The 26,361-nt window shown below is 41.0% G+C and overlaps 2 protein-coding genes across 2 annotated transcripts in view; one reads left to right on the forward strand and one right to left on the reverse strand.

The window, feature by feature from the left end:
• ABI3BP (ABI family member 3 binding protein) overlaps nucleotides 1–1,521 on the forward strand; it is a 183,622-nt gene extending 182,101 nt beyond the window's left edge. The window contains exon 65 of the mRNA XM_075105227.1: nucleotides 256–1,521. Coding sequence (XP_074961328.1) covers nucleotides 256–371 — 116 coding nt within the window. The 3' untranslated portion in view covers nucleotides 372–1,521. The remainder of the gene's footprint in view (nucleotides 1–255) is intronic.
• Nucleotides 1,522–2,795: 1,274 nt separating this feature from the next.
• TFG (trafficking from ER to golgi regulator) lies at nucleotides 2,796–26,342 on the reverse strand. The gene is made up of 9 exons (XM_075105214.1): nucleotides 26,177–26,342; nucleotides 23,223–23,327; nucleotides 20,882–21,090; nucleotides 15,393–15,476; nucleotides 14,344–14,490; nucleotides 12,675–12,842; nucleotides 10,193–10,333; nucleotides 5,804–5,893; nucleotides 2,796–3,328 (listed from the first exon to the last, which is right to left on the reverse strand). Exons 3-9 carry the CDS (start codon nucleotides 21,063–21,065, stop codon nucleotides 2,940–2,942), a joined length of 1,203 nt encoding a protein of 400 aa, XP_074961315.1. The 5' UTR covers nucleotides 21,066–21,090; nucleotides 23,223–23,327; nucleotides 26,177–26,342; the 3' UTR covers nucleotides 2,796–2,939.
• Nucleotides 26,343–26,361: the final 19 nt, after the last annotated feature.

The following is a 26,361-nucleotide window of genomic DNA, read 5'->3' on the forward strand; positions in this document are numbered from 1 at the left end:
CCTCCGCTCTGGGCTGCAGCAAGCCCAAGCACCTCTGCTTTGGGTTGGGTTGGGTTGGGTGGCCAAACGCCAGCCGGTTCAGCGCGCTGAGCGAGGGAGGGGGCGGCAAACAGCCAGGCCTGTTTGTGGCGGAGGGGTTAACAGCTCAGCGCGTAGCTTAGCCAGTAAGTGCCCGGCACACAGACGTCACCGGGCACTCAAAGCAAGGTGCGGTCTGCAGGCTCCATGCAAACATCACTCTGTCCTCTGCTCCAGGATTTTTCAGGGCAGTTCGTCAGGAACCTGTCAAATTTGGAAAAATAGGCGGGGAGACTCACATTAACTACGTTCGCTGGTACGAGTGTGGAACATCAATACCTGGGAAATGGTAGATGCGACATGAACGTGGTGAAGAGGCCCAGCACTTGCCGCCCCCGTCCTACTGCCCAGCGCAGGCGCAGAGATGGAAATGGTTATGGTACACCTGGCACTTAAGTTCGCTGACGTGCAAGGGTTTATACAAGTCTAATGCCAATACTGCATTAATTGTGTAATAGCGTAGGCTGCTTACTGTAGTTATCCAGTTTTACAAATTTGTTTTTAGGTTTACAAAAAAAAAAAAAAAAATTATCCCAAAGAGGCTAGGGACACGTCGTAGGATAACGTGTAGGGAAGCTGGCTCCCTGTTCTTGAGGTATGGTTTATATGGTCTTTTAAAAGATACAGTGTGTGTATATTATTTATCACAATGTTGTAATAAATGTTTAAGGCACAGTTATGGCAGAGTTGGTCATGAAACGCAAGGCGTGTTAGTTTTTTAAAAAGTCACTGGTCTTCTTGTAAGTGCCATAAGCTACCTGTCCAGAGAGAGCGAGATATTAGGCTCCCCAGTTACAGAAAAGACCCTACACTTTTTAATATCCTGCACCCAGTAAACTTGAAGCGCTTTCTCCTTACAAACAGTTTATACTCCTGCCAAACCGCTGAGGTAGGTTGCTATACGTGCAGCTTTAGATGATCAGGTTAGTGGTGGATTTTTTTTTTTTTTAACCCCTCCATGTGTTTTCAAATGCTTCAGCTCCAGCAAAAACGTACATTCAGCCTAATGCTACCGAGGTAGGGCCACTGCCCTGCCCGTGGTTGGGGCAGACAGGTATGTATGTACGTGGAATTAAAACAAACAAACAAAAAAAACCTGGCCTGCAGCACTGCGGCTCTTCACTTCATGCAAATGTAGTTTTCAGAGACTTCCTGGTTCAAAAGCCAAATGTACGTACAGTGCGGGGGGACTTGGAAGGGTAAATGAAATGAAAGAGGGGAAAAAAATAAGCTACCTGTAACAGCATAATCAGGTTTGTTTTATTTGTAAACGAAAGGAAAATATTGGTTTAAAGCATTGTTGACTAGGGACAAAGGGAAAGAGCCATAACAGAACTTTGAAACTGCTTTACAGGAATTTTGACTAAAACCTCTCCCAAAGCTATTGTTGTACTGCTTGAACATGTATGACCTAAATAAAGAGATGTAGTTTTTTTTAAAAAAGGTGTTATTCATTGCATTACTAATGTATTGAAAAAATATGAACAGGAACACCCAGATATATATATGGTAGTCGTTTATAGAAAATGCCTTATAAAGTACATTGCAGGTACACTGTACTGCCAATAAAATATTTTTTAATCAAGTGGTTTTCTTAGTGTTTTACATGAAAACAAGCACTAGTTTCTGTGGCAGATGCTGCTGTTTCAGGAAGAGGGTTGCTCCAAATCGAGCACAGCCAGCCCGAGTTAAAGCTGTGCCTTAGGGACCACGTGGCTGGTGCGGCGGCGGCAGCACTGAAGGATGCTGAGGGCAGGACTATTTTCACTCCATTTCCTCATTCGTCTTTACGAGAGGTCAGGCAGCTTGCCCCAGTCCACTTCTGGGGAGGTTTTTTTTTTGTTGTTCCCAACTTAGTTTTATGTATTCCTAGAATCCATAAGATGGAAAATATTAACTAGGAGAACGTTTTGCCCACTGCTGTTATATGGTCTATTGAATTTGTTACAGCTCTTCATCTGCTTTTTTCTTGGCTCAGAATCAAGTCACTAGAGCTGCACTCCCAAGTTTTTCTGGGTGGCAAAGGTCCTGTGGAAAGTTGTTCCATTTTAAGAGTTCATTTTTAAAAAAAAAAATAAATGTATTTGGCTTTAATTTTCAAGTAATAAACCCATTCTCCCCCTGCCCTTGTTAAACTGGTAAGGGCCTCTGAGGTGTCACATACTGGTTCTTGTTCGTTTGGTAAAAGGGTTATTTGGCTGTTAACAAGAGCAGGCCGTGCAAACCCTGCTCCTGCTGCTGAGCCTCTGCAAAAGCAATCTGTATTCGCAACACCCCTCCATTTACCCACCTGAACAGCTGCCCCTTCCCCTCCACACACCAGCACGGCTGGCTCTTTACCTCGGTATCTGCACGCCCAGCACGCACGCTTGTCTTCAAGCGGTTTTCTTGTTCAGTGTGACAAGAATTCTAAAGCCAAAATGAGGCACATGGTAGATTCGGGGGTTTTTTTATTAGTTTTTCCACGTGAGCATTACAATTTATAATACATTGTATCTAGTTTTACCTCCAGGACAAATCTAATTTAGTACATCATGGTATTAGTAAAAACAAGCCTGGCAAGTGGGCTAGACTTCCAACTAGCATCTTCATATCCTTCCACCAAGGCGAGCTCGACCGTCACTCACTTTACAGACATGTAGGTAGTGTCTCCCAAAGACAACCCGGCCCCAAATTAAACTAGGAAGCAGATACAATTTAAAGCAGGAAAGGTTGGGTCGGTCGCCCCCTCCCCCAGCAGCATTTACCTGGCAGCCATCGTTTCAGCCGGTGACCGGTAGGTTCGGAACCTCGGCTGGAGCTCCCGGGGCCGGCTGGGCTGGGCTGGGCTGGGGGGCGGGTGCCGGCCGGCCGCCCCCGGCCTAGCGGTAGCCCGGCCCGGGCTGGGTGTAGCCCTGGGGGCCGAAGGGGGGCCGGTTTCGGGCGTAGGGGTTGGGCCCGCCGGGCGGCGGGGTGAAGCCGGGCCGGGGCTGGTAGGCGGCGGCGGGGGCGGCGGCGGCGGGGGCCGGCTGGGAGGCGGGGGGGCCGCTGTAGGGCGCGGGCTGCGAGGCCTGGGCGGCGGCGTAGGGCTGCGGGGGGTAGCTGCCGCCCCCCGCCCCGCCCGCCCCCGCCCCCGGGTACTGCGGCGGCGGCAGCTGCGGCGCCGGCCCGGGGAAGGCGGCGGCCGGGGCCGGGCCCGGGGCCGGGGCCTGGCTGTAGGCCGGGAACTGCTGGGCTTGCGGCGAGGGGGCTTGCTGCTGGCTGTAGCCGGCTGGAAAGGCAAAGAGCGAGAGGGGAGGGGGGTGAGAGGGAGCAGGAACCGCGGGCGCCGGCAGAAACAGCCCTCTTTCTTTTCCTCTCCTTTTCGCAGCCACAAACACAAAACCATGCAGTAAGCACAGAAATGCACAGAGTGAAGCGCAAGTTTTCCTGCCTTCCACCTAAGCTGCCTGGGGTTTGGTGCATTACCGCGGCAGCGCTGAGAATAGTTAGTACGAAATAGTTTCCCCCTGACTGACAAGAAATTAAAAAAAAAAAGAGAAATAGTATTTTACCATCATATCACATGAAAAATAAAGAGCCTTCACTGGCAAATGAAGGAAAATGCAACCTTTTCCCCAAATAAAAACTAAACTGTCACAAAAATATTGTCAGGGGCTTATACAAGTCATACCTTTGGTTAAATCATAGCTGTTTTCAGGTCTTTAAATACGAAAAAGTAGTGCAGAACAGAATACCTTAGTACAAAACTTCCATTTAAATGTGGCCCAAAGTTGTTTTTTCTGCGTAAGACCAGCTTTTCCAAAAGAAATTTGTCTTACTGAAAACTTGAAAAATGACACAAAGTCCTTTCATGAAGAAATAGCTACTTTTATCCACCATGAAACACACCTGCAGCTACTTGCAATGAAACCTCTCCAGTGACTGGAATCCTGTCAGCATTAAACACCAGACACACAAATTATTAAAAGTGCACAGCCCTCGACGGGAAGAGTAAGGGTTGAAGAATGCACTGGAGGAAACTCACCTTGAAACTGGGATCAGAATTTACTCATGAGACAAACCTCCGAAGGGTCCGTTTTTACTGCCATGAGTAATTAGCCACATTGTTGCCCCTAGCAGATCTACAAGAGTGGGAATGGATCCTGCTCTTGGGGGACATGGGTTTAGAAGCAGACACTACTCGTGGGATCAACACCAAAACAAAAAAAGTCTATCAGTCAAGGTCTTCAAAGGCTGCTGTCACTAGGTCCTCAAGAAAAAAAAAAAAAGGACCGTTTCTCAAACATTAGGTTAATCATGAAGTAAGTAATGAAAAACAGGGGGGCCCCACGCCAGGTTTGGTGGTGTTTCATTCTTACTTGAAGATGGTGTTGTTTAGAATGCAAAACTCACATTGCACTACAGCTTTCACAGGAACTTCTCCAGTAACATAATGGATTAGATGACGGTAGGATATGACTAGAAAGCAGGTGGAAACTCCCTGTGTTCCTCCACTTAGTTTTTAAGCCTAAAGAAAGTCAGATAGACCCTTCCACTTCCACCAGGCTTGTTACTTCTTCTGAAATTAGACTTCAGAAATTCTGTCACTCTTCTAACTACAAGTGTGGGGGTGAGAAATCTACAGAGAACAAGATACCATTCAGAGACCGGAATCAAGCAGCTCTCGCACGCTGCACAGGAACAAGGGCTGAGGAACAAACCTTCAGTGTCAAGACATCTAGGATTCTTATCCAAGATAAACTTGGAATTTCTTTATAAGCTCTGTGAGCATTCTCATGTACATCAAAACCGATGCACTCCCACTGTATACACTGCACACCAAAAAATAGGCCATACAGGCTCTATTCTGAGTCACCTGCTGGTATGGGAGTCTTTTGTTTAGTTTGAGGAAGGTTGTTTAAAACCAGGAATGATAAATGCTTTGTATCATTTTCTAAAAGTGTTAAAGCAACTTGCAATTCGTTACGGAATCTGCTGTTAGAGGTTCATTCCTGGACTTTAGCTGGATTATGATTCCTAGCATACACTAGGCGTTATTAGATGCCAGCTGCTTCTAAAGAAAGAAACTGAAAATTCTCAAGTCAAGTATTTTGGGTATATGCAAAAGCCAGGTTTTCGTATTTGACTGCATATAAAGCACTACTGCGCTAAAATGTTCTTCTGCTAGAAGTCTACGGGCGCCTGGACTTGAGGTATCAGCGAAATAGACAACTAAAACAATCTATCACTTGAAAGTTTCTCTGAAATTACAGTATTTACTGAATGACAGCTATAATCACTCTTCACACCGCTAAATTTTGTACATGGAGATCATTCTAGATGCAAAAATAGGGGCCATCTTTACCTCTGATATGTAAGGGAGCTAAATGGGGATGTTTTAGTCACTTACTCGCTAGAATCCCAAGACTGCAAAAGTTAATCCTGAAGGCTGTTCATACTTTAGGTGATCCTTTCTGCCCTACCTTTCTAACAATGAATTCTGCTCATCAGTAATTAAGTCTGCTTTGGTCACAATCAAGTAGGATTTAGATACCAGAACTCCAACCACGTATTAACAATACAGACAGCTACAGCGTTCTCTCACTGGTCATTTTTTACCTGTGCCAGGTTCCCATCAGAACCACAGGCACTCGGGCTGCTCGGCACCCCGACATGCCCCATGGGTTCAGGAACCCAAGCTCACAGGGTCAGGCACCGAAGGAGAGGTTCTACAGCTAAACCGCCATTTGAGCGAGCTCCTTACCTGGGTACTGCATACCGTACTGCTGCTGAGGCTGAGCCTGTGGCTGCTGAGCAGGATAACCAGGCTGCTGGTACTGTTGATACATCTGACCTATGGATTAAAAACGTACTTAGTTGAAGCCCAGTACCCTAGCTATATTATAAACATACACTGAACAACACCCCAACAGTTCAAAATCATGGAAACAAGCCCTCTCACGACATGTAAAAACTTTTTATAAAAGATCTGAACACAGTGAAGTTTGAATATGTGTCCCACCTATTTACTAACTGAAATCAATCTGCAGATTTTAGTTTCTGAACCACGCTGTTCTGAAGACTGAATGACTTATCTACCTCCAACAGAATAAATAGTTCTAATCTGGTACGTGGGGCTTACTATTTTACATTCTCAGAGGATCCCACAAGCCACGCACCTTAAATAGTGCTACTCTGGTGGGTAACAGACCAGGAATCTTTAAATATCTTGCTAACTGCTCCAGAACTCACACTTGCATATTAAAGTTCTTCAAAAGGTAAACATGTCCTCAGATTGTCTGTTTATATTAGGGTTTTAAGAACATCTCTGCATCAAAGTGCTGTAAGCAGAGGGGTACATTAGTTATTCTGACCACAATTTCCAGATAAGTCTTCCATCTCTTAGTGTCTGACTTGCTGTAAGCCAGGTTTTCTTAAGAGATCCAGGGGTATACACCCTAAAGCAAAAATAAAACCGTATGTTTTTAAGCTTGGGCATTCTAGTTTAATGCTCATTTTTCCTAAATTCACTGTTGCTGGTTTCTTGGCAAGAAGAGGCAGAATATTTGTTTAGACAAATATGGGCTTATGGGCCCTGTTTAGGCTTTATGCTTCTGCTGTGTTTCAACTTAATAACAGGCACAGTCAAAGAATGAAAACGATTATCTGCCAAAACTAAAGCTTAGCTGAACTGGAGCAGACACGGAAACTTTACTGTTATAAAGTGTTACTGTACTATTATTCATTCCGCAAAGATCAGCAGACTGTATAAATATACTGTAAGCTGTATCTTCTGAACTGTACCAAGACAAAAGCAACTTGGCTCTGCTCCAAGTCCTCCCAGACCCCTGCGCACACTGCTTTAAACAAACTTATTTCTCCTTGTCTTCATGTTACTTGCAGCTGAAAGCAATGGTATTTTACATTCACAGTAAGATGTTAAAAATATTTGATATTGCTGCAATCGTTCAAAATATTATTTGGTATGCAATTATTGTGGGATGAAAAGAGTGCTAAACACCAGGCTTTAAGAGAATTTAAGCCTGGTAGCTTATTAACTAGGAATTAGAAACGCAGAACGCAAGTTTCCTGTTTCTTAAACTCAGTTGTTACAGGGAAGTTCTGGGAGAACAACCAGGAGGCTGCCTGTCTCAGGATCATCACCTACAGGCTAACAGAGAGACCACACTGGCACCTGCTGGAGACCCCAGGTAAAGCGGTAAGAAACAAACAGCATGGAGTTTTTCCACAGCTTTCTGAGGCAGCTTGCTCTCTTCACCACGGTTGAGACGTTAGTGAGGAGCAGAGAGGTGTTCCAGTGCCGTTCGAGAAAACATGCTTATTTTACAGCCACGAATGCAGTCGGGGATCCTATGGGTCCTTAAAACAGAGTTTTCCCTCTCACTGGATTTTTTACTCTGAAAGCAAGATGCGCTACAGAATCACTGTCTGGTTTTGTACTTAACAGTGCTTATCTGGATCTGCCAGCATTTACCATTGTTCCTGTGCACTGAAACAGCCATTTTAGCTTGATTCAGAAAAATGACCAGATAGGTATATTCACACAACATTCCTTTCCCTAGAAGAGCATGAAGTGCTTACATGAATGACCTTTTAAGTCTGTTTCAGCAAAGACTATGAAAGTGTCCATCCACATCTGTATATAACTGGTTCTCGCGTGTGTTCAGCAACTGGATTTAGCAGTAAAAAAGCACAGGCACGCCACAAGAGACAGCGCTATTCTGAAACATCTTTGTTGTATTGATTTAATTCAAACTAGTGAATGCTTAAAACTCTATCAAGGGAGGCAACCCATTAACGAGTATCAGCACACAGAGGTGAAGTGACTTAGTATTCACAAATAACAACGAATGCCACTAAAAAATAATCCCTGCTACACCAGAATGATTGACACGTGATTGGCATCACCATTTTGCTTATTTCCTAAAAAAACTGGGAAGGCAGGAGGTTGGGGGGGGCGTGGTGTTTTGGTTTTTTAAAAAGCGAACTAGTATTTTAAAACTAGTTTCTAACAAGAACATGCTCTGCACCAGCAGTGCCATTTGCATGAGCCAATCCTATTGAAAACCTAACCATTAAAACGTATGCAAAGTTCTGGCTGGGCCACACACTGGTTCTCATCTCGGCTACAGGGCAGCAAGACAGGGCAGCACAGGTCCCCAGATTACCGCTGGACTGAGGTGCTATCAAACACTGAAGGTACAGAAAGCTACTCCATGTTCCAAAGGAAAGTCTTTGAACACTTTGGGTAAAAGCAACTTAGTTTATGAAAAAACCTCAGAGGTTGATAATCACACATATATTACCCAGCTTTGGTAAGAGCCTGCAATTTACCATATGCATACAATGCACAGCATAAGCACTCCCACTAGTATTTCTGATGAACAAAGTGCAATAATGACTTCTGATCTCTTCCCAAGAACTGAACCATCCTATTTTATCCACAGAGTGAAGAAAACATAATCAATACTTAACATATTTCAGTTCCAATAATAAAAACTGCATGAACTACAGACCAAAACCTTCATAATTAGTGCTGCTCTACTTTTACATGCACAAAATGGTCTTGGGCAAAGGCATAGGACACTTCGGTGTTTAAAAACAAAAACAAAAACGAAAACGCTACAATTCCCTTGACCTGAGTTTAGAAAAATTATTACCTCTACTCCAATACACAAGCCTAGACAACTTCTTTCCTAAGATGAGTTTTGCTGGAACAAGTACTTTTCTCTAGTGTTAGCAGCCATTCAGGATTCCAACCTACTGCTGGAAGCGCTTTTAAGTATTTCACTTTGTTTCAGTTCTAGTTTCACATCAACACTGAAAACCTCATACCTTATTGGATCAAAGTAAAAGTAAAGTAAGAAGGCTACATTCACGAAATACAAGTTCAGTAGCTGAGGGTATATTTTTTGACTATTAAGTTTTCTAGCTGCTGACATAAAAACCTGAAGCACTTCTTTCCAAAAGTAACTTCCACACACAAACACCAAACAGTTGTTATATCTTTAAGCTACAAAGATGTCTCTCGCTGTCTCATTTTTATCACTTGACTAGCTCTTAAGGAAGTAAGCAAAAAAAAAAAGCTGAAAGCAGCAAAACCAGCATTTTATAAGCTCCACAGCCACCAACGGCATTCGTGCCTGCTTAAATATTATGCCTAACTACAAGTTGCTCGAATACCCTGCTCAACCAAGATGTTATTGATGCCCTTCAGGCAAGATATTCCAAGTGACTGTGGGTACTGTCATCACCCTCAATAATGCCTCTCACATTTACCTCCGCATTACGTCAGTACAGAAGGCAGCAGAGGGCTGTAACTTGTTTCTACACTAACACAGAAACAACTTTATGTTGCACTTCATACTGGGGTAGACATACCGAAGCAAGCTATTCCACAGTTTCATCTAGGATTATGCAGCTCCGAATGCTCAGTGCTCTTAGAAAATACCAATAGAAAAATGATGCCCAAATGTAGAAAGCCTCTGAACAGTTTTATTTTTAGAAGTCAAATAACATATAAAAGGGTATAGTACAAAGGAATCTGAATACCAGGGTTAAGACCTTAAGCTTTAAAGGAGAGCCAGCTGAGGCTGTCAAGGGTGACACAGGAAAATTACAATGCCTATGTGATAGATATAATGTTTAATCTGACCAGCACAGAGCTGGACATAGTAAAGCAGCAATCCAATAATGCCTCTGTTTTGTTAGAAATGATGAGTAAACAACATTTTTAATCCATAGTAGACAAGCCAACAAACTGCTAGCTGAGTGAAAGCAACTACCAATGCTGCTTGACACAACATGCAGGGTATGATATGAACCAAGATCTTCAGATAGCTTTAAAGCGCAGCGTATATAAATCTGCCTTACAATAAAGTGAGCCCGGCTGCAAGTAGAAAATAGTATCACAAAAGTCCTCCTCACCTACCTTTTAAATAAAGCCAGTGCTCCACCTGCTGTTTCTGTACTGAACAGCACGTGAGGAGGAAAGTTGTTCTGCCTAGTGGCACAGATGAATCTGTACTTTGATATCAACTTTGAGTCTGCTAATTGGAAGCCATAGCTACTGATAACTCAGATTCAGACACCATCATTCACGTCTCAAATAGAACAAAAACCTGCTGCTTACCCTCCACCTGACCAGCCTGCGGCTGTGTTCCGGGGTATGGTGGCTGCTGTGCCTGAACACCAGGGGGATGGGCTGCAGAAGAGGAGGAAGCAATGCTGTCTGGTGTTCCCGATCGCTCTTCTGCAGGGGCACTGGGTGGTCCTAGCGGAGCAATAACAAAATAAAGTACATAGAATGAACAGAGAGTTTGAATTAAAAAACCAAAAACTCTAATACAAGAGCAATCCCTTGCAGTTTTTAACATATTTTTCCAGTTTTTTGTAAATTTACATACAAGAGTATCATGCACAAGCTAAAAATAAATATATTTGCACATCTAAACTCTTCTTTGAAAACATTTTTGGGGGAATTTTCCACCTGTCTCTAGGTCACTCAAACTTCATCCGTCAGAGGAACCTGACCTCTTTGTGGGGTAAAACCCTGCATGACAACATGGTTTTTCCACAGCTTCAAGCATTGGCATTTTACACACACACTGAAGACTCCATTACATGTGGACAGAATCTGCACCTACATACCTGTTCTTTCTCATCTGGAGCAAAGGTGCAAGGATGCATGAAACTGTTCAATTGCACTAGTGTTTTACTGTGGCCCACATGGGCCCATGCAAGAAGTGTTTTATCAACAGTCTTGCAGCATGTAAACAGAAAGCCTGCAAGGAATGTATTAAACTCACACTCCCAGGCAGGATACGGCAGGCTTCAGTCTAAAAGCAATTGTCTGCTTTGATAATTCTACAAATAGTCCAGCTAGCACCCAAAGAAAGCATGGAAACAGATTTCAGATTTTGTCTATGTTAGTGAGAAGCTCTGAAATATGCATGTGAACAGGTATAATACAACCAAATGCAAAATATTTTGTTAGAAACAAGGGAGCTTAAACCCAGATCTTTCCAGCTCTTAGTTATATGAACGCTACCTATGAGACATTTCAAATACATGCTTCAAGTTAAGCACAAGTATTAGAATTTCTGCAAATTCCCTTTTGATTTTAAGAAAGTTATATTTGCACAATATAAATATGCATCCAACAAGCCCTTAATTGTGTTTATGTTACACTTGTTAGGAAGAAAAAGAATCAAATCTGCCTACTTCTGGTTTTGCCTTCATATGCATAACTGTGGGATTATAGCTTTAGAAATGGGATTTCTTATATCCTGCTTAAACAGTCCTCTGTGAAGTTCTTTGCACATTCAAAGCATGGTCAAGTTAGTTCATTCTATCAGAAGAATTGCAGAGACACATAAACATTGAAGTACCACTGATGTTATGATCAAAGCATTAACTGACACCAAGGCTTTGTACCAAAGGACAAAAACACTCCTTCAAATATTAGCTCCGATTTTCCACTAGTTGTACTTCATATTCTACTCTATCACTTATTGTTCAGAGGTAGCCCATTGCAAGTTTTCAAGTACCATCAAACTTATGTCTGTTCTGTAAAATAACGATGCTGCGACGATACCCAAGATGTGCCATGGAGGAAGAGATCACTTAATAGGCCTGATCCACAGACCAGTACCCCAGTCTGAAGACAACCACTCTGTTTGCGGGTACAACTTCGGATCCTGCACAGTCACAATCAGGCAGTGCGGATCTATTCCTATCACTCCACACTTTTGCCAAGGCAGTCGTACTGGAGAAACAAGCCCCAGTTACTATTAGTTTGCCCATCTGTATCATTACTTCACACATCATAAAATTTACTTGCTCTACAGCTGAAAGTACACAGCAAATCCGGTTAGCTGACAGCAGTTTTATTTTCAGGTTTCAGTGCTACACTAAACATTGCCAGACCCACATAGATTCCGTGCAAAATTACTTCCCTATATTCTGCATCACACTCCCTATTACCTCCTCCATTGCATTTTTAACTTCAGTTGTCCTGTCTTAAATTGACTGCATTCAGTTCAGTATAATCAGTTTTTATACATTTAGCATTCTACTATGAGGTAGGGCCAACAATCATGCACCTCTTTAAGAATAAATATAATTCAGACAAGAAGGTTATTCCTTTCTGTTAACATGAAAAAGTTGACACTATTTACTTTTGAAATGAAACAGGGAAAAGGCAGGGTCATACAAAACATTCTGACTGACCCAAACAGCAGAAGCCCAAGCCAGGACTGTGAACTACGAGATCAAACCCTAAGGCAGAACATCTGCACATACTGGTTTTCTATCACTGGCATATACTGAGTTGCTCTACACAATAGCTTCAAATAATAAAAAATTTTAAGCCATTTTCTACTCCAAGCTAAAACACAATGCTACAACCAACAGCAACATTTCAACATTTTGTACACAAAAGTTAGCAACAGTTACAACACCTTAACATATCAAGTTTTAGAATTCTGAAAAGCAATAGCGAATACAGAACACAGCTTAATACACCCAAAACACAAATGCCTTGTTACAAATCAAGATTTGAGTCATCAAGTACGTACAGGTTTTGATTTCCTCTTCATAAGACATGTTCTTACCTGACACCTGATCATCCGTCAAGCCAAATGCTGACATGACATTCTTGCTGATTTCATCCTGGTTCTTTAGCGGATCAAATGCAGACATGCTTGCTGCTATAACTTGAGTAGACTGCTTAACATTAGAGTCAGCAGCAGCAGGCTTTTCTTCCCTACCATCTACAGCATCTACAAAACAAAATGCCCAGTTATTAAACCTTGACAACTGAAATATCACCATACATAAATATTGTACTACAGCAACTTTAAAGTTGCATAGTTGTGGGCTTTTAACTGTGGAAATGCTCCTGTTAGGATAACAGTGATGAATCAGTGATGCATCTGAAACTGTGATGAATCACAAAGCTTAGGTTTCATTGCACAGTTACTTACAGATACACTGACACTGTGGAGTATCAGTATCATGTATCACTTTGAAATTCAAAGGTACAAGTCTACCACTTCAAACAAATTGTTCTGGTATGACTTGCCTACAGAGAATTCAAAATTTAAAAAAATTACAGGATAGGATCTAGTTTATTATAGTGTTTCATCAACTGCAGTTTTTGTTTTGTTCCATCCCCTCCTCCCCAAATTCTTCCTAAGCTGACAGGTGAAGTTCTCCTCTTTGCAATTGTACAAGTAACACTGAATCACTCAGAAACCCCTTACTAATAGAGTGCTACATTTTCTCTTAAAAACAAACAAGTGCAGACAGGGTTTAGACTGGCTAGTTCTGTTTACACTGCAAGATCATCACCCTAACCTCCTTCCAAATTGTTTATAACCAGAATGCACAGTACTCCACTGAAATCAGTAATCACTTATATTGTCGGAATAAGGGCTGGGATTTTTTAAACAATAAACACAATAAAACTTCAAAATGTAAGATACAAAAGCAGCGTTTCCTGAAATGCAGGCTGGCATTCTTGGGTCACCTCTTTACTCAGAACACTGTACTCCATGACTTTGTGTCATTATTTTCTGTATCCAGCTTACCCAATATGTGTAGCTAAATACGCAGAGGTGTAGTTTTTACAGTACAACCACCCCTAAGCTAGGAGATCAATGCCTCAAAACTGGGAGAACAAGACTTCCTTCTCCGTTTAGCCCTCCCCTGATAATCCTTTCCCACCTCTACCTGCACCCTTGTGCTGCTTACCCTGAGACAGCTCTGATGCTGGTCTGAGCTCAAAATGTGTGGATTCAATTTCCTAACCTGGCAAAAAAAGTGGATATAGTTTTGGCTGAATTTGCTTTTTACTGTTTTAGTGGATCACACTTGCTTAAGCAACATGACAAGATAAGAACCAGAGCTAGCCCAAAGTAAGCAGTGGGAGTGCTCAGCTGGGAGCAAGAACTCTTCAGCAACAACAAACTACTAATTCAGCTCAAAGCCCTCTCAAGATGTTGTCGTGGCTCACAGGTGTTAGTTACAGAATTGTCATACATTGCAACAAAAAACTCAGACTTTGAAGTTTTATTCCTAAATTAACTTAGTGCTTTAATCCAGATAATCTGAATAAAAATTCTGCCTCTGAAATAACCAAAGCATTAAAAATTAAGTTCTGAACCATCAAGCAACAATTAAGAACGATCACAACCATTACTCAAGCCTCCATTCTTCACTTTGTTTAACAGCACACAACCCTGCAAATCAAATGTAACAATTCTTTGCCAGGCTACCTACCACTTTCAGGGAGATTACTGGAAAGCCCTGTTTCAGCTGGTGGTTCTAAACAGTCCAGTAAACGATTGACTTTATTGCGAAGTTCTATCAGCTCTCGACGTAGGTATTTCACTTGATTAGATTCTAGGGGTCTTGGCTGTCCATTCACTGCAAAACAGCAACTAGATAATTTAAAACTGCAATAACATTCTGACATCCAGTTTAAAATAAAAAAAAATCCCAACTTTTACTTGCTTGTAGCATCATCATCCTCTGTGGAGTTAAGTGACAAAGATTAGTCAACACAGACTGAACTCATTCTAGAGTTTACTGTTCCTTTAATATAAACTCAGTTCAGCATAATCCACAGTACCAGAACTGCCGAGTAAAATCTGCAGCAAGTTTCTGCACTGCTTACTCATTTCCATGAATATACCCCAAACAATACAAATATCATAGTTGGTTGCAGAAAGCTGTCCCTTTAGAATGTGCCTTCAGAACTAAGGCAGTACACACAACACTGCTGCAATTCATGAATAAGGTCAATGTCCAAGCTAAAGGCTGCTCGCTATTCTGTGGAACTATGTGCTAATTTACCAATAGTACCCTGAAAATTACAAGCTATTTTATACAAAGGCCAAAGGAAAAATGCTAACATCTATTTACCTTTAAGCAATTCATGTTAGTTTTTAGCAGTGTATTAGTAACACTGCAAGATAATCCTCACCTTAAATTTCTCATGCACCTGTGAAGAAAATCCCACAAATGCCAGAGTAGAAGATAACATGGAAAAATCACATTTAAAAAAAGCACTGACCACATATACATGTATGCCAAATACTTTAAACAATTTTATACAAAGAAATAGTTTCAGTTTCCATAAGTTCAGATGTCACATGAAACATCAAGAGAGTAAACAGCTATCATGTATTAATCCAGTATTTCTAATTTACTGATTTCATTCTCTGAGGTGATAAACTGGAAGTTTTTAGTACCTTCCAGTGAAGCCCACTGCCTGAATTTTAAGAAACATTATTAAAAAAAGGAGACAAACAATTTTCTATACTTACCAAACAATGTCAGCTTAAGTATCCTACTGCACTGAATTGCAAAGGAAAGATCTGAGCTATCAAAAATTGTTATAAGATCTCCATCTGAAAAGAACATGAAAGAGTTACATTAAAAGCAAAGCCTATCAACTGCTGAACTTCACGCTAGGGCAGAAGCATTATTTCATTTCTCAAAAACAATCTTCCCTCTTTGATTCTGAAGTTACTAGGAAAAAAAGTTTATTTTAGTGCAAGAGTCGGTGCGCAGGGAAATTATACACAGAAGGTAAGACAAGCATGACTGTCTCCAAAAGGGAGCCTTCTAATGTTAGCCCTTTGAAAGTTCCATAAAACTCATCACTCTTTCACGTTTACACACAGGATGGAACATTAGAGCTAAGAGTTCACAAAGTTCAACAACAGAAAGGATGGTGCCGCTGGTTAAAGTTATACGCCCGTTCCAAGTGGCTCCAAATCCGTGCTGGTCATGAACAGACAGGAGAGTTAAGTCCACATTAACATCTTTGCTTACTCAAAAAGATCACAGATAAAACAAGACTATTCTCTTTGGCAGGATGGATTTTCTGCTGTTTAAACATTTTCAACAGATTATTAAGACTAAATGAACACAAATTAGGCAGTGGAAAGGAAGGAATAGGAATGCATTATCAGGAAAACATGTGTACTGGCAGAGGGAAAGAAAAGGGATAGACAAGACTGCTTCCTTCCAGAACAGCTTGATGACTGATGAGACATTATCTAGTGAAGCTTCACTTTCAGAAGCAACAGTGTTAGACAAACGACACACAGCTTGGAAGAAAGCCAACTCCAGGCTACCTATATTCCTCCCTAAAACACTGTTACAAGGAGGCTCAGTGGACAGATGCAGAAACACATTTTAAATTATAGATTACTGCTTAAATTCTGAGCTATTCCTTATGCATTGGTGTCAAAGTTCCAACTGTATAAAAGTTATGTTAAAATTTTCAAATAAATGAATGCTTTGCTATGAATAGTCATAAAACACATGACTGCAAGTTGAAAAAGGCTCAAAATTTGAATAATTGCATGTTCTAATTTTGTCATACCTGACTACAAGTAACACCTCTGCAATGGAAGGTTTTCTTACTATAGTACCATTAATAACACCTAATAATGCCTGTCAGTCTTCAAAGTTGCTTTCCAACAAAATAATTAAAAAAAAAACCTTAAAAATAATAACAAACTGAAGACCTATAAAATAGTTTCCAAGTTTTCCTGAAAGAAATATTATTGTTTCCAAATAAGTTTTTGTATCCTATGTCCTATTCACACTTTCACAATCTCAAAAAACATTGGTTGATAGCAATATCAGTCATGGAATCATTGAGTAGAGCCTGGAAAGTCTCCAAGATTGCCTAGGGGGCATTTTGGAGCCTTCAATCTGCTCCAGTGACCCTCCTGGACAAAACTCATGCTCAATCTCTCAAACTGCAGTCGATGACTGGCCATCTGGTGCTACTGCTCAGATAGCTGGAGGCTGCTATCAGCTCTGCCCTCAGCCTCCTCTTCAGCACAGTGAACAAGCCCATCTCCCTCAAATGCTCCCCGTAGGCCACCTGCCCCAGGCCCCTCACCATCCTCACAGCATCCTGCTGGACCCTCACCAGTTTCTCCAAGTCTTTTTAGCCTGGGGTGCAGGGGCAAAACTGAGGACAGACTTCCTGGTGGAGCCTCACCAGTGCCAGGAAAGGGAAGGTAACAGTATTCCTGTTTGCCATTATGATCCATAACTCTTACACAATCAGACCCCAAACAAATAACTTCACATAAGTTAAACAGTCCTTTCTCTTTGGCAGTGAAGTGGATGCAGGGGGTTCCCTCCAACTCAAATACTTCATCCAGCTTTTCAGTATGCTTTACTAAATGCTGATACCAGAATCCCCTGGTGCCTTAACACAAAGCCCTTGGTATTCCATGTTCTCCTGGTAACACACTAAATGACAATAACTTCTCTTGCCAACGCACAACAGTGGCAGACCATCTTATGATGCTTTTCTGTCATACCAGTCAACACTCCCATTGATTGCCTGAACAAAGGTGCATGTTCTAAACAGTTTATCTTGCATAGCCAAATGAGAACGTATATTAACACACATGGTTTACATGGATTAATGTCTCCCAAAAGAATCCAGCTCATTCAATCTTATTCTCCCTCACTTATTTCAACATTTATGTTGAAGGCATTAAGAATAATGGTTAAAGTTTCTATTTTAAATTGCTAGCAGAAAAAAAAGGCTGAAAAGCACCAAGTACAGAATGTTGTTAGATGAATGCAGCCATTTCTATGATTGCTATTGACAGCCATCAAACTACTACCCAAGTAGAGCATATGCTAGGATTCATAAGGTATACGTGTGGAGTCAAGCCATACAAAATTTAAGTTGTCATACAAAATGACAATTTAAGTGTGTTAGATTTATCAAACTTTTCATTTTAAGGAATGTCAATGAACCTTATATTCCTATCTATATAATGATAACAGGAATTACAATGTTAATTATTTTCTACTGAAAAGTAAACCAGACTTTCCTTTGTTTTCTCTGCTAGTCTTGTTATTTCAATAACTTATCTTCCTCTTTTTACAAGGGACATAGCTTTCACTCTCTACAATTTCCCATGTACCCTAAATATTCCTTGCTATGCCAATTACAACTTTTTTATCCTTAATATAAGCTAGTGACTCCCTTAACTTACCAATGGACTGGAAAGTATTTTAGGATTGATTTTGCATCACCATGATACATTCCAATTTTTATTACATCAGAAATTAGAAGAAATAAATGTTTAAGACTTTAGAAATCTGCCTCATTATCCTTGGCCCTGCCAGCTACGCTTCCTCATCTACCAGCTTGATCTACCCTTACGTTCACCTTTTTTTTTTTCCCCCTATTCCATTTGGGGGGGGCAGGGGAGAAATAAAAAAACTACCAAAAATTCAGTTCCTTCACTTTGGTAAATTTACCAAAGGCAGAGACATTACCGACTAGCACACCACCTTGATGACATGTGGTACGAGTTATTAACTTACTATCAGCTCTGACAAAAAGACATCACTAAGCACTCTAGTTTTAAATTCAAGCTTAACTTCCAAAAGGAAAAAAAAGGTAAAGTTTCTATTATTGGCTCCATAGGGGCTTTAGCATATGTAACTCAATAACATGGTGTGCTTAAGATGCAATTCTGCTCTTTGATTCATATATTCACTGCTGGTGGCCCTCATTGGTTGACTTGAGGGGTTTTTTTGCAGACATTGGGTCTTACTACGTATTCAAGAACTTTAAGCAGGACATGAAAATGATTTCACAGTTAGTAGAGCAATTTCCTTAGTTCAGAAGTTTGAAAGATGCCCAGCTTGAACATAAAACCTAACTCCAAAAGGCAGTAATCAAACTGAAACATCTCTTCCCTGGTAAATAATAAAAGCATCACATAACCTGAATATAACTTAGGAATATGCATCTAACTGTCTTAGTCCACAAATCCAGAGACAAAAGGACTGGGAATACAAGTTTCCTAGACTCTCCAGTTAACCATACAAGTTTGAAAAAACCAAAAGCTTTTAGATTCAAGGATCATGATGAAAATAAAGCCACAATATTTTGCAGAAATTTTAAGTAGAAAATCTCTTATCTGAAGATAAGAGATAAGCTTCGTGTGTTACAGCAACAAGAAACAAAGCCAGGAGGAGTAGATGAAGCATTCTTCTGAATGCTCAGGAAGTGGGCACATAAATTCTGAGAAGACCCAGATCGAGGCTGTAGAAGCAGTGGAAATCCTTAGAGCAACTTAAGATACCTCCTCATAACAGACAAAGACAAGTGTTCCTCCAGGTCTGGAGGCATAAATAAAAAAATGGAAATGGCTACAATATATACATTCCAATGCTTCTAATGACTGAGATAGATTTAAAGAAGAATCTTAGCTTAGTTGAAACAAGGTCAAGAATCCCACAGTCCTCATATAACAACCAAACTGAAACCTAGCTCTGTTACCTTTTTCCTAGATCACTTTCAATGTCCTCTGGTATTAACAACATGTAAACATTCAAAGTAGTGATGATCAGCTAGGATAACATACTGAAATTTCATGTCACAGTGGAGTAGTACATTCTGAGACAAAGCAAGCTGAAATTAAAAGTAAGAGGTCTCTAGGCTGTGAAAGACAACCAAAGAATGAAACCATAATTACAGTCTCCACGATACACCATTATCTTCTTCAAATAAAGACAGAGATAGACGCATACACAAGCCCAGAAAACTATACTTAAAGAATAGGTAAGAATGTAAATAAAGGGACTAGAAGCTTTAACCTCATGAAAAAGTATCCACCAGTTTCCTTTCACCTTTCTTATTCCAGAAAGAAAGGAGAAATTGATTATGTGATAAGAGCAAAACACAAAACCACCACAAAACCACTGAGCTCTTTCCCACTAGAAATCAAGACCCAAAATATTAGCCCTTCACTGCACATCAATTTTGATGAGCAGTGTCTCTCAAATGCTTCATGAACCTGAAAAAAAACTGTCTCAGGGTCATTCAAAGTGAAATTTTATTGCGTAGATGTACGAACAAAAGTTATTTGACATTTTAGGTACCACAGGCCGTGCTAAAGTTTTGTAGCGCTATAAAGAAAAATGAACCTGAATGCTTCAGTAATGTAGCTCTTTTACTGTACACCAGCATAATTATCAGTCTTCAATCCGACTAAGACTTTGGATTTTATCACTTCATCACAAGTTTCATTTTATGAATACCACCCCTGTCCCAAATTAAGTAACTTATTTCATGCCCCACACTGATATCCAAAGACGAAAAACCCTCCAAACCACAACACACTTTCTACGCATCTCAAACAAGGCCCTTTTCACTCTGTGGAAGCCCTTCTTTCTTAAGGTTGTGTTTGTTTAGCACTAACGATGGAGATTTTCTTTGAAGGAACCAACATCTAATCAGATTAAAACCGTCACACAGGGGAAAGATTACATTTAATAAATATTTCAGGTTAAATTAGAAGATTCTTCTAATCTCTACTGATGGAGGAAAACATAACCAAGGATTACTACTACATAAATCAAGTTTTCGAAGATTTATAAGAGCTTGTTTTTCACACATATATATTCACTCCTTACCTTCAAACCCACTTTATCACTGAAAACTGAAAGAAATGATTAAGTTAGTGGACAGAAGAGAAACCTACAATATCATCAGCTTCCTGCAACAGCAAAAAAAAAAAGAACTTTTGGGTAGCTGATATTTAAAAAAAAACTGGAAGAAATACTATGTTAAGACAGCATAACCACAAGAGATACAGCTCCTACAGTCTGATTCAGAAGATTTCACAAGAAATCATTTGCATTTGCCAATCAATAGACAATTCTGAAGAGGTGAATTTCAGAGTTTCTGTCCACAGATAAATCATATCAGAGCAACAGTAGTGATTAAAGCATAACTGTAGTAACTGAACCTTACCTTCATCTTTATATTTTATTGTGACTTCATCATTACTCAGAAGTTTTCCTCTAAAAACTCTTTGCATCATTAGCACCAATTCATCATAGGTAATATCTTCATTATGGATAGGAATTCTCCTAATATCTTCCCCAAGCTGAGCTTTGATGATCAGCTTCCCACTTAAGTCCAACTGCCCATTCATGATGGATTCCTTATCGCCTGCAGACCTGTTAATAGCAAAACATTAAAAACATTTTAGAAAACCAAACTGCTAGTTATTTAAATATATCTGATGACAGTTCTAAAGCTTTCCATCTTTGGAAAGCATTACTGTTAGGAAGCTCTCCAGAGAACCTCTCTCAGACATTCTGTGATACACTGATTTCTCAAACAATAAAATATGTGATACATTAACTGAGCTCACGGGCAAAGAACTACCCTGTAAGATCCGACACTTCAAGTTAACAGTTATCACAGTTGCCAGTGCTCAGAATGTAAAAGTAAAGATTTTTTAAAAGTCAGACTGCTTTTAAATATGTGTGACATTTAGAAATTTCAAACCTGAGTGGGGTTTTCTTTTGGTAAGATGTCAGCTGTAAACTGTCAGGGAAAAAAAAAAGCTATAAAGTAACTAATATTCCCTAGGATTTGCTTTTGAGATACATGTATACATCTCTCTCAGGGAAAGTGAAATTGTAGCAAAAGCTGTCAGCCTTGCAACACGATGTTGGTTACATTATCACCTTACTAGATTATTTTGACATCCCCATAATTATGATAACCAGCAAGGGGCTTTTTATTATTATTATTGAAGAAAAGATGACCAGAACAAAGTATCTTATTTCAAAGATTACAGGTAGTAAGGTGGCTTTACTAAGGGGATCAAGTAGAATCATGCATTATTTCGTGAACAAATAAATGAAGAGCTAAACGTTGGTTTTATTAGATGCATGATCAGAACACATCGAAGGTTCCTCTCCAGGAAGGAAGATGCAAATGTTTTTCTTTTTTAAAATTTTGACCAAGATGTTTTAACCAAGATTTTAGGTTTTTAAAAGCTGCTCAATAGACAACATATTAATTACTCATTAGGCTCAGAGCCACAAATTTGTTACACAGTGTACATGATCAGAACAGTCACTCTCAGTCCTTTAAGAGAGGTGGACAACCCATCCAACTTAAAAGGCAGTGCAACAAAGCCATCTTGTGTCCAAGCAGCAAGCACAGAGCATATACTTCAGAGTTATATCTTTAACTCTTTAGATAATTTAAAAATTATCATCTTGTATGAGGCATCTCGCAATAAAAAACACAAAGGCCTTACATTTAAAAGAAAGAGAAACTACAGAGAAGTTACTGAGCAGAGGAATGAAAAAAAAAATCTAGATATCTAGTCAAATGTCCCCTCCTTTCTTCACTGTTTTGGGCAGGGACAAAACAATAGATCTGGTATGAGCTAAAGAAGCAGTTATCTTATCATCAAAAGTACAAATACTGGTGATCTTAAAAGTAGGCAGCTCTACACATCAAAAATGACATTTCCAGAGCCACACGCAGGCAAGCATGCTGTTCGTTCTCTTGCACAAAAAGAATTGTTGGTAGAGATATGCAGGTATTTCTCCCTTACCTTTAAGGATGTTATAACACAGTGCATTATGAGAGAACTGAATCTTGCTTTGGTCAGTCTATTTTTAAAGTACTGCATTGAAAATCACTTCTCTCCTACCAGAGAAGCAAGACACTCAGCTAAAGCCTTTAATACATCATAACTCGATGCATCTATATAACTCTACTAGTTCAATGGCAATGTTTTGCATTAAAAAGATGTAGTATGATGTTATCTCTAGATTGCAATTCAATTTGTTTCTTTTTTTTCATAATTAACTATAATAAATCAATCATTTCATGCAAATCACTTTGTTTAGCCTAATGACATCCAAAAAAAGACAAGCAACTCTTCAACAAAACTCATTCTCCTAATCAGACAGAATAGGAGGTAGGTGGAGACAGTCTAATCGCAGAGAAAAGGGACCTGAAATTAACACAGCCCAGTTGCTGCTGAGACATTATGATGAAACAGCGAAGTTTATAATATCTTTAATGCTCACTAATGCATTAGTCATATTTTGCAACATAGGAATCTTGACTGAAGGCACATCAACTCGGTCTAACGCTAAGTTGGCTGAAAAAGCATAGGGTTTGGCAGAAGTTGTTTGCTTGGGTGGTTTGTTGTTTTGTTGTTTGTGGGTTTTTGTTTTGTTTTGTTTTGTTTTTAATTTAAAGCATTAAAAAAATAAAACATACATACATCCACAGGTTTTCTTTCACCTCCTTTCAAAAAACATAAACTGATCATTACCTTGTCTGCCTTACTGATGCTGGATAATCGGACAGATTTCCCACCTCACTTCAGGACAGAGTTAGGATAAGCCGCCATGCACTATCAGGGCCAGAAAACAGGAAGCTGCATCAGAAAAACACCCAAGAAATATTTCTTTACAGTCACACTTCCTTAGAATTATACACGTCACATCAATCTTTCACTTAAGAACCTTTTCACGAATATACCCAAAAGTCACTGTTTTATCCATAATGTAACAATTGGATTAACACTTTTGAGTATTGTAGAGTTTGAAGTTCAACTAAAATAGATCTTGAACAAGAGTTTTAATCTCACAACGGAAGAAGTTTATTTTTTCTAAATTTTGTGACTGCATGTAGGAATTGCTAACAGTAATGTGTTCATTTCCAGGACAGTGATCTTCCCCAACAGTCTCAAAATATTCATTTCTAAGGCCTCCATCTTAAAACCCCAGATTAAATTAAAGAAAATAAACTTTGGTTTCCTGTCTTAAGGCTGAAGGCTCTGTGGCATTAAACAGTGTGTCTTCAAGGACAGACTACCAAGAAGAAAGGAGTAGTAATGCCACTTTCCCACTGGAAGAGCCACCAAACTGGGCAAGAAGGATATGCAGTCAGAAATATACAACCACTTAAAAATATGATCTGCCCAAAATTCAGCTTAGGATTGTGATTTTTCTGCTGGAAAGTCTATGTGATGAGCTGCGTGAAGTTTACGCAATCCACCTGTTTATTACACATGTGCTTAATACCCAGAGCTACAAGACAGTGATTTAGTATACAGACCAGTCCAACAGAGAACATAATCGTCCTCCTCACTCCCACCCAACAGGCATACCCTATTCAGCACTCTTCTCCTTGCCTCTCACTTGCCCACATGGTTAACCTCAAACATCCACGATCTGATTTTTAGGTGATTCGCTGCTAAGCAGAGAGGAAAAACTAGGTTCCTCTCACCCACATGAAATTGGGCTTCCTGGCTCTTTTCTTTCAATTCAACTGGAAGTAAACTGGAACAGCCAGGCACGAGATACACAGGACGGAAGCAAAGAGCAAGCAAACCCCAGTGAAGAGATAAAACCTCTCTCTGGTTCTCATAGGCTGGCAGCTGCTCCCCTTGTCCTGGGTATGAACGTTCACGTTTAAAAAGGACTGTACTCACTCTGACAGGGAGAGGTTAAGACTGTTGTGACATACTAAGCAGGTGAGCAGGAAGAGACTACATATCTGATTCTTCACACATATTTATGAAATGAGTAATGCATGAAGATAGTGTCCCTTTCATGCCGGTCTTGCTACAGCTCTAGGTAATACTGCAATGGACAAATACATGATACAGATAATGCATATAAGAGTCGTTTAACTTAGTTCATTTAGCTACCATGTCATGTTGTTTAAACATTAGAGCTGGGCACTCATTTTGCTTCTTTAGTATTACAACATCAGCTACTGAGGAACTCTCAACAGTAAGAATCAAACCTCATCTGTAATTCTTGAAAACACACATTTTGGTGGACACACCTGAGCTCCTGTGGCCTTTCAACAGACTGAATGCAACATTTGTATCTTTGTGCGAGGAAACCAGCTACTGTAATGTACTTACAGAACTATGTCTTATTTACCAATATTACTCACAGAAATCCACTGCGTGTCTATCAACAATTACAAAAAGGTAACAGGAAATAATTTAAATGAACTTTTTTTTGTCCAACTGTTCTCCATTCCGCTTGAAGGTGTCCAGGCTTTAGGAGACCAATTCTGAACATTGCCGTTGCTTGCAACTGTTACAGAAGACTATGTGAAATGTTCTAATTATTGAATTACACAGCATTCAAGCTTTTCTTCCCTTACTGTGACATAGCTGAATGGATGACTCCCCTGAGAGAGTTCTTCAGAGAAGACATGCAGAATGCACACTAATGAGCTTTTTAACAGAACCAATGACAGTATCTACTTTCTTGAGAGGAAAAAATAAAAACACAACCAAAGAAAAAAACACTAATGTCTTCCTGTTTAAGAAAGACATAAGAATCACACTGACATCCTTCTAATCTTCCTGGTGTACCACGTGCATTTTGGAGGTACAGTTTTTTTTGCCTTCCCTCTTGGCTCACTTCCTATTCACACCATGCACCGCTCTAAATGGTGCATCTGGACAGTGACTGTCCAACCTCAGTCAGTCACTTCAGGATCCCCTCTACAGCCATGATGTCATAAGCCCGTTGGATTTCACTACCCTTTTTGCATCGCAGCGGAGGAAAACAGCCTTGCCTAAAGCAAGGGAAGAACAGGCATTCCCGCTTCACTTTTTCCTCTGTTAAAACAGGGACAAGAACAGAGTGAAGCATATGGATGCAGGAGCAAGCAGTACTGCCTCCCAAACCCCACTCGAAGAAGCCATGAGAGTTTTCCCAAGACAGCTGGGGGGGGGGGGGGGGGGGGGGGAGGGGCAGGGGGGGAGCAGGAAGAAGAAGAGTTCTTTTTTGTTTTCTCCAGTTCCGATAAAGGCAGGCCCGACCCGATGGGGAGCAGAAATCATAGCCATTCCCTGCCGGGAAACGAGGAGTGTGCAGTTCCTCTGGCTCCCAAGGTGAAGGAAGCTTGAAGAGCAAGGGAACACCCCTCTTGCGGCGGGAGGGAGGGAGGGAGGGAGGGAGGGAGGGAGAGAAGGAGAGAAGGAGGGGAGGCCCCTGCTAGCCCCTCACCCCCGCTTCCCCAGGCCGAACAGGCCGGCGGGCGGTTTCAGCCTCCCTCAGGCGCGGCCGGGGGGACGCAAGGGGTCTCCCAGCCTCTCCGCCAGGGGCCGCGTCGCCCCTGCAACCAGGGGAAGGGGGGGGGGATGCGCCTCACCACCACCCCACAACCACCCTTCCCGCCGCCTTCACACAGGCAGCAGCGGCTCCCCCCGGGGAGAGCGCGGGGAGGGGGAGGCGAGTAACCCGGCTTTCTTACTCTGCCTTCTTCGCGGTCCCGCCGGTGGAGGCCCCCCGCCCCGTCCGAGTCCGAACCCGAGCCCGGGCACGGCGCCGCCGCCGCCGCCGCCCGTACGTGGCAGAGCAGAGAAGGGGCCGGAGCGACGGCAGCGACTGCCGGGCCTGCGCCAGCCGCCCGCATGCGCACTACAGCGGCCAGGCTCC

The sequence above is a fragment of the Phalacrocorax aristotelis genome, chromosome 1, assembly GCF_949628215.1.
Source record: "Phalacrocorax aristotelis chromosome 1, bGulAri2.1, whole genome shotgun sequence".
NCBI lineage: Eukaryota > Metazoa > Chordata > Aves > Suliformes > Phalacrocoracidae > Phalacrocorax > Phalacrocorax aristotelis.

Bases quoted from the DNA above. Each gene is read 5' to 3' on its own strand.
- TFG (XM_075105214.1), bottom strand. From the start codon at position 21,065: ATGAATGGGCAGTTGGACTTAAGTGGGAAGCTGATCATCAAAGCTCAG. The intron at 15,477-20,881 runs GTAAGGTTCAGT...TGTTCTTTTCAG, and splicing joins AATAAAATATAAAGATGAAG to ATGGAGATCTTATAACAATT. The intron at 10,334-12,674 runs GTAAGAACATGT...TTGCTCCGCTAG, and splicing joins GACGGATGATCAGGTGTCAG to GACCACCCAGTGCCCCTGCA.